This window comes from Triplophysa dalaica, chromosome 14 (assembly GCF_015846415.1).
Source record: "Triplophysa dalaica isolate WHDGS20190420 chromosome 14, ASM1584641v1, whole genome shotgun sequence".
Classification (NCBI taxonomy): Eukaryota; Metazoa; Chordata; class Actinopteri; order Cypriniformes; family Nemacheilidae; genus Triplophysa; species Triplophysa dalaica.
The window spans coordinates 7,427,443-7,436,238 of record NC_079555.1 but is presented as its reverse complement, the minus strand read 5'-3'; the positions used below and the strand labels follow the sequence as shown (position 1 = coordinate 7,436,238).

General features: G+C 37.8%; 1 protein-coding gene across 1 annotated transcript; it reads left to right on the top strand.

The window, feature by feature from the left end:
- The first annotated feature begins 741 nt into the window (after window positions 1-741).
- On the top strand, window positions 742-8,674 carry il34 (interleukin 34). Its single transcript, XM_056765527.1, has 7 exons — window positions 742-1,145; window positions 2,603-2,733; window positions 4,287-4,393; window positions 4,507-4,584; window positions 4,983-5,174; window positions 5,453-5,603; window positions 7,849-8,674. Exons 2-7 carry the CDS (start codon window positions 2,694-2,696, stop codon window positions 7,887-7,889), a joined length of 609 nt encoding a protein of 202 aa, XP_056621505.1. The 5' UTR covers window positions 742-1,145; window positions 2,603-2,693; the 3' UTR covers window positions 7,890-8,674.
- The last annotated feature ends 122 nt before the right edge of the window (window positions 8,675-8,796 follow it).

The following is an 8,796-nucleotide window of genomic DNA, read 5'->3' as shown; positions in this document are numbered from 1 at the left end:
GACACATTAAGATGGTAAAGACGTATCTATGTGTTTTTATTAGTCAGAATAAACATGTCACGCTTTAAAAGGCAGGCCGAGAGATCTGTGAAGTGCGTTTATAACACATTTTTCAGTGATGTTAAGAAACAAATTTAGAAATTCTATCACTGTTCTTCCTTTGGGGGTTTCCATATTGACGTGATGTAGCCTGGGTTGACAGATGGTGTTTTGGCTGTTTTTCTTTTCTGTGGGGTCAATAGGGTGGGGGCTTGGAATGCCCCACTCGTCTGTCTTTACTGGGTCTTCGGTACTTCTAGCCTTTGTTACAACAGCATGAAAAACTGTATCGACCAGTGATTGTGCCCAAAGAGAGATTATAGGTACCACCAAACAAGAGGGCTGTTGTGGACATTGACAATGCCATCCTACGCGCAAGTGCGCGACATCCTCATTGGTCACCACATTCATCCATTGTCTATTGTCTTCCCAACGGACTTGATGCCATCCAGGACCGAAAATTACGTTTTGTCATGAAATTCCCAAATGTATACAACTGTGTCAATACTGTTACTGCAGAACCACAACAAATGTGTTCAATAGTATACTATCCGTAGTATGCGTAAGTGAACAAGGTTTGGATGAACTGGGTCTTGGTAAAGTGATGCTGATTTCTTATGACTGATGCGCATTGAGTCATTGAAAACCGCTCTTGTGATGTTACATTATAGACTGGTGCTTAACTTATAACTTCTTTATAAACCGACATCAGATCGAGCGGGTGTACACAGATTCTCCTTCATGCACTGAAGTCCAGATGACTTCAACGCGATGCTTGCATTCCAGTCACCGACGAGTTAACTTTAGAGTACCGAAAAGTGAAAGTGACGACGCTGGCGCATTACTCGGCGTGTTGTTCTTGCTACTTCGCACACACGGCTTTGGTGGGCGCTATTATGGCGACTTAAACCTAGATGTAATGTAAAGGCAGGGGAGTTTCCAAGTCAATTGGGTGGACATTGCATTGAAAAGGAGCGGATTTACAACTCCACTCAGTATTTCTGCATGCCCGCAAGTGTCCGCCATCGTATCTTATACGCAAACAGTTGCATTTGGGTTAAAGTATCGTGGTGACGGTGAGAAATCCTGGGTCATCGCAGCTAAAGGTTTGTGGCTCTAATGTTGTCGTTGCGCTTTTCATTCGCGTGCGCGCTACTAACATCGTCATTAGTGTAATAGGGATTTAACTCGTATCGCATTTCTAATCCATACGTGCTCTGATGATGATTTAATGCATTGGCACCGTACACCTGGTTTTAGAACATTAACGGTATATCTTAGATTACAAACTCTGATGAGATGTAGAATAATGTGAAATGATGAAATTAACATTTAATTGCGTTTGGCGCACTTGTGAATGTTACATAATGTACGAATTGGGCTACTCTCGCCACAACAGCTTTTCAGTCTTTTGCCAGATTTATAGAACAGGTATTGTCAATAGACGTCAATTATTGGGCGTTTGTTGTTCATTAATTGTAGCACAATCCTAACAAACAACCTGCATGACACAAAAAAGCTTAAAGCCTGTGAATTTTAGTTTGCAATTTTTGGAGGCGTGCTGTCCCGTGTCTGATATGTGCTGGATTGGATTGTGCATCAGGTGTTTTTTTTTTATTGGACTTTAATCTCTGGAGTTTGGTATATAACAATTAAATGTCCTATAAAATAATTCCTTCAAACATGAAAGGACACGTGGGTTAAAAGTTATTTGGCCTACTACTAATACTACGCGTACTGGCACGGGTCCTGAATCGCACATGTGATTTTCATTCAGACCGGGAAGTAGGAACAATTTTTTTAATAAATACGCAATACCACTTTTCCGTATCTAACTTCATATAATCTACAGAATTGAATGAAACTTCTGGTAATCAAAGATGTTTTACAAGACGGACATACTGTTCCAATGATTCATCATGAGTGCCAGTCACTTGATGTCAAGATGGTTTTACTCCCTTAAGAATTAAAATGAATTTCTATTTCTCCTTTAGAATGAAGCAAAAAGAGAGGGCATATGGATCTAATTTTACCAGCTGTAGTAAAAAAAGAGAAAAAGAAACATTATTAATAGTCCCCCAGAGTCACTTTTACAATTTTTAAGCAGCTCTGTCCATTATAATGAGTTGTGCCTATTTTTACATACTGCATCCTAAAAGGGTAGTTCACCCAAAAATGACAATTCCGACATCGTTCGCCCTCAAGTTGTTCCAAACAAAGAAAGATATTTGGTCAAATGTTTGCAATTTCCTATTCTGGGACATCATTGACTAACATAGGAGGAACAATTATTGTATTGTAAGCTATACAGTCGAGATAAAACTTGCGTGAGTAAATGATGACAGAATTTAAATTTCGGGGTGAAGTATCGCTTTAATGCACACTGTTAATTTAATTCAGTTTTATTTGTTTGGTTTTCCACCTTTTTGTCCAACAAGAGAACTACAAAGTTGCAGTTGTTTGTGCATAAGCCTATCCACCAGGACAAGAACTGGGCTTATCGTTTACTTTCAATTTACAATCTAAGTGATGGGATGTTTTATCCACACGTGTCTTTCCACAGATCTGAGCAACTGAGGAATTTCCTGGAATCCAGAGCCGCTTGTGCTGGTGTCCCCTTACACACTGCAAAAGCAGAGAGTATAAACAGAACCATGGTCCAGTCTGAATGTCAGCTCCTAAGAGGGCTGTTGGGTAAGTAAAGTACAGTGATTCCGTCAACGAAACTATAATGTGAGGGTGCGTGTCACTGTGAGACTAAAGATCCTCTGTTCTGTGTTCCAACCCGATTCCAACGCGTTTTCTATCACACATTTTTACTTATTGTGCTTTGAGAATAAATCTGTTTTTCATTTCTGGGGCTGAAGAATTGAATCTGGCACGTACTATTTTTTGGAACCGTGATGAGCGGTGTAGGAAATTTGTAGTCAAAATGAGACAAATATCCTTGCAGTGTCTCAGAAAGATAGAATATAATTGAGGACTTCCTCAGTTAAAGAGAAACTTGTGCTCTTACGCAAAGACCAGCAGTTCAGTGGAAATTTCTGTGGTTGTATACGTGAGTTTAGTTAACAAATTGCAAAGAGATGCAAATGTGAAAAGACTGAAACGTTTAAAAGAAGTGTGCGTTCTAAACATCTGCATATTTTGTCACCTTCTGTCTTCTGAAATGAGTGTTAGGCTTAACATGCGGTTGAGGAGAGCTACTGTGTATTGTGCATACGAGATGTCCGTGCACGATTATTTCTACAGCATTTTCACAGTTGTAAAGAAAATGCATAGTCGAAGAAACAAATATTGATATAGCAAGAATAATAACACACATTTGCGGAAAAAAAATATAAAGGAATAAATAGGAAGAAGGAAAAAGGGCTCTGAAGTGACTAAGTGTTATTGTCACCACTTCCTGTTCTGGGTGAAGTGAGACACGGCAGACAAATGCATGAGGTAAAAGAGAGGACAAGGAGGGGATACCAAACCATGGAAGCCAAAGTTAGCCAAAAGGCGTGGGTTGAGATTGGACACTAACCTAACTCCTTTAGCCCTCGGAATTTTGTTTCATGGACTTTGCTGACTGCCAGTCTCTGCGTATCTGTCTTTAGTGCAGCTGAACCACAGAGGCCAACCGCACGGTGATCCACAGCACAAGTGACACATGACTGCTGGTGCACTGTCTTCCCGCCTTGGGTTAGGCAGTCAGAATCACTTATCTTTAATAACAGAACTCTACTGTTAAAGTAGAAACAGAATCAGCCTGAGATAACCCCAGGTTTATGTTTATTACTGCAATACATCTACTTCTGTTTGACCTTATCTTAAAGAAGATAATATACATTATCTCGTGGTTATTAATGCTTTTGATTACCTTACATCATAGACAAGTGAAGGATGTGTTGTTGCATCATGGCTTGTAAATGTTCTTCAATTATTGCTCTTTTTGAGGATGGGGAGGAAGCAAAGACATTTTGAGATATATATATATTTTGAAAATTTTTGCAGCGGTGAACAATGTGTTTGACAAAATGTGTCAGCGTGTCAGTCTGAGGTTAAGATGGTTTGTTTAGACGTCATAGTACCAACCTTTCACACATATATCTATGTTTCTTTAAAGAGACATCATACGGGTTTCTGTAACCTGCATAGGAAAACTTAAAATGTTTTTTAATATTACTTGTCAAATGTTTCAGCCAAGTGAATGAATCAACTGAATGTTTAACTCCATTCATTTCTCCTCGTTTTCCATCTAGGTTTTATTTGTTTAATACCAATGTGCATGAGCACATCATCAGAGCTCTGTGTATCTGTGAAGACATTAAAAGATAGCTTGAACTCATCTCTGAGGAGACGTTTTATGGTAAACAGATGCATAATACCAGTTGTATAACCTTCCAGTTATATTGAGTGACAGTTTAGGACTGATGAGACAAATGGCATATCATTTAAAGGTTCTCGATTTGATTTTTACAGAAAATGAACTTTCCCATTAACTATACAATTGAAGTGCATTATGGAGAGGTGTTCAGGCTACGCAACATCAGTAAACTGGTAAGTTGACCATCTGACTCATTTCTGACCATCATGTTTATAAGCCTTACTTTCCACAACTTTCCGCCCTACTCATGCCCCTTTTTCCTGTTTGTCACCAAGACCCAGAGATTTAAGAATGTGACTTAATTTACAGTCAGATTTGAGTTTTGGGGTGCAGACGCGTCTGTGTCATATAGCTTAAAAAAGTCTAAATAATTGCATCATGATCAATATCTACTTTTCAATTGGGGTGAAGATGACTCTGTGACCTTTGCCTTAAAAATTACCCTTGTTCAGATAACAATTTACTATTAGTTAACTTTTCAATTAAGTCAAACATTTTCCTCATTATTGCTTTCCTTCTTCTCATTTCTTGTGTATTATATCTGATTTATTTCTCTTTTAATGTTCTTCAGAAAAGTGAAGAGATCCAGCCAGAGGCGAGAGATCTACAGGAATTGTGGCTCTCTGCTAGTCTGAAGGGTATATCAAAGGTTTTAAGAGTGCTGCCAGAGAGACACCCAACACGCCTTAAGTACCTCTCCAATCTGGAGATTCTCTTCAAAAACTTTGAAGCACTATATAACCAACACCATCCGAAAGAAGAGGTAAGATCAATGATGTCCTTTCTGCCCTCTTCATAGGAGCACATTTTTCAATTCATTCAAACCGTTTCAGTGCCATCCTGTATTTTCATAATATCACACAGCCAAGTTTCCATCTCTTTTATAAAAAGTATGTTGCGCTGCTGTTTATAAAGCAAACTCTGTAATAGAATTTTACATTTCTTTTATGCAATTCCACTTTGTAAGCCTGGTCATGTTGTTTTTTTCTACTGTTTATTCATAATATTTATAGAAATGTTTTTGTACATGTGTCAAAAAAGAGAGACCTTCCAGATAGCATACAAGAAATCTGGGATAATATGGAGGACCAGGGATGGAAATCTGTTACACCAAAGTCAATACTGGACAACTGTTATCGGACCATGCTCTGCCTTTTTAAAGACTGCTTCACAGAAGAAAGCGGTGTTGACTGTAAGTAAAAATGTACAATGTATTAATGTAATCCAGAAGGGTCTGTGCATTTAATTGTGCTTTTTATAAGATTTCATACTATAAAAACAAGTGTTGCACGATACACTTTAATGACTCGTGCGTTTCAGAGAGAACGCATCCTGAAATGCGTCCATTTGCGCACATGTGCTCCCAGCACTCTCTTCCGTCAGTGGACGCGTACAAGTTTCTTTCCTCGTATTTGCGGTGCAGATTTCAGTGTAACAACGAAATGAAAGTCATGGCGGCAAACATAAGTTCCTTTTCCGTCTATTCACGTCTTGTCGGTGAAGCAGATGCACAAAGGAGCATTATAGCCGGGTATCATAGCGTGCGTCAAAGTGCAGACGTAGTCTGTCTGTGCAAAATCTGCGGACCAAAAGTGCCAAAATGATCAGGTTGGCAAAGCCATTTCACCAACAGGCATCTCGAGCCGTTTAAAGAACTTAAAAAGTGACAGGTACTGAATGATAACAATAGCCTGAATAATGCTTTATGATTTATTTTGTGACAGCCCAACATTACTAGTAGATAACGCTTTACAACTAGGTTCCATTTCTAGAAATGAGTTAGCTATGAACTAATAATTGGTAATCAATTTAAAATATTAATATTTGTCAAAATTTATCCATGAACTAATATGAACAAACAACTAGATTTGTATTAAGTTACATAAAGAAATTAATAAATGCTGTAAAAATAGATTTATTGTTAGTTCATGTCAGAATGCATTATGTGATGTTTTTTAATGAATTGTAATGTATTGAAGTGAATTAATTTAACCATGCTTTATGGTCATAGCTTGTATTTATGTAGATTAATTCAAGTTTAAACCGTTTATTTTCTCGTTTCACTTTAACAGACAACAAACACTAAGACAGCGACATTTTCTGTATCATAGATTGATACCTGACACTCATATGTAGGTCTGTGTTGTGACATGTTATTTTTAAAGAGATTTTTTAGAAAGAGTTAAAAAAACATATTATTTTATGTTTCTTCATTTTTTATTTAATTACTTCCTATAGGATCTTTTTGCATGGTATCGATTTAGTATTGGTATCGAAATACTTATCCTATGTATTGTATCGAAGTTAAAAAATTGGTATCGTGACAACAATAGTAAAAACAGAACATCCTTGAGGCACCATTTTGGATTTCTCAGCTCAAGAACTATCTAAGAAATCTGTTGTAATTTTATATACTAAAGAAAATCAATATACATTTTAAAGTGTGTAAAGCCTTACCTTTGGGTTTGAGTAAGTTAAAGGGATCATATGACATGGCTCAAACTAATATTATTGTTTGTTTTAGATGAAATGCAATGTGTATACTTGATTTAGGGTTCAAAAACTGTATTTTATGTAACTCATGTCTAATACATGCATGGGCAACTTATAACACACCAAAGACACAGAAAAACGCATATTCGTGCCATATGACCACTTTAAGTAACCTCTGAGAGGACCTTTTCATTTTTTTTTTTACAATTACACTTTTTAAAGTGTACATTTTAAAATTGTATAAATATTCTAAAAATCAATATAATAAAATAAATTTTACACTTGTTTTATAGCCCACAATGAGTCGATTCAACTAATAACGAGAAAACTTGTTTTTAAAAATAGCTTTTTTCTTTGGCACTACTGATACTCGCTTAGTCATTGGCGATTTGAGGTTAGAATGTCAAAGTTGATCTAATTATTTCTACCACAAGGAAAGTTTTGGGGAATTTGGGGAATTTGGGAGGACAGCCACAAAAAAGTTCTTCCAGTTCGTTCTGCCAAATTTTTGTTGATAGCCTCACCCTCCCCAACCACAAAATGTATCCATACAGTAACAACGTACCGGAAACTCTTGCTGTTTGTTGATGCGTGACTGTGGTCGACACCAGCCTTTGAGAAAGATTTTTCTAAATGGATTGAATCAACGTCTTTATCCCCTACATAATAAATGAGATTGTGCCGTGATTCAGGCTTTGTCTGAGGTTGTCTGAAGGACGTTACGCATTTTAAAAAAACTCCACTTGTCTTGACTAGTCTGAACGTGCCTGGCCATTTCCTCCAACCAGTTTTTCTTTGTCTTTATCGGTGTGATTGGAGATTCCACCGAGCTTGAGTACGCTAATGTTGTCTGAATGTTTTTTTTTGAGAATCTTTGTCATCTTAACTCCATCTAATGCTCTACTTTGAATTAGCATGTGATCATTTATCTGTGCTGTTTCTAGATTGTGTCCCCAACTGGAGAAAAGAGAAGAAAACAACCTAGCAGCAAATCCGAGCGGATCAAGTCCTGTCGTCACATTTCTGATGTGGGTGGTTTGTGTAGTGACACGCAGCATGTGCACCCCTTGTCCTAGTGAAGTAACTGAGTGCCTCCACCTGCTTATAACCCAGATGGAGAAAAGCAGCACCCTTCTCGGCACTTGGAAGAAACTCTACTGACCCTGCAGCTATTGCGCTCCATCATTCAAAAATATACCTCCATACCATCATCCATCCATCTGCCCACCCGCCAATTACGTGTTTGCATACTTCTGCAATATTTTGCAAAAAAACATGACCCTGTATGCACTTGTGTGTGTGCTCGGTGGAGAGCTGCATTGTCTCTTCGCCAAAGCATTTTCTATTGGTATTTTAAAAGCCATTGCCACTGTGACCTGCATTGTTGAGGAAAATAAGTTATGCTCTTGATGTACGCCAAAACATTATGTTAAAGATGAGATATTCTTGAATACGTTTAGGTAGGATATATAAATAAGGTTCTTTTGTACGTGTATCATTTGCATGCAAATGCTGTGCCGACTGCTGGCTTTGTCGGCATTGTAGTTTTTTCTAAGAGGCTCTTTTGTGCTTTACTGCTGGTTTGAGATTGTACCGAAGTGTTTCTAAATGTCCTTATAAAGCTTTTAAAGTGGCCAGGTAGGTTTGATATGAGATTCTCGTATGTTTTATATACATAGATGTTAATCGAGGTTATTTATTTGGAGACCTGCCACAGAATGTTCTGATAAATGTTGTAACATGGCCTGGAAAATAAACCACTCACTAGCACCCCCTCGTGTTCACATGTGTTACTTCACATGAATCATTTGTATTAAATATGGTTTCGTTTCTCTATAAATACAATTAGGGAGACGACGAGGGTTTGTCACGAGCGCATCCCATAGACTTCC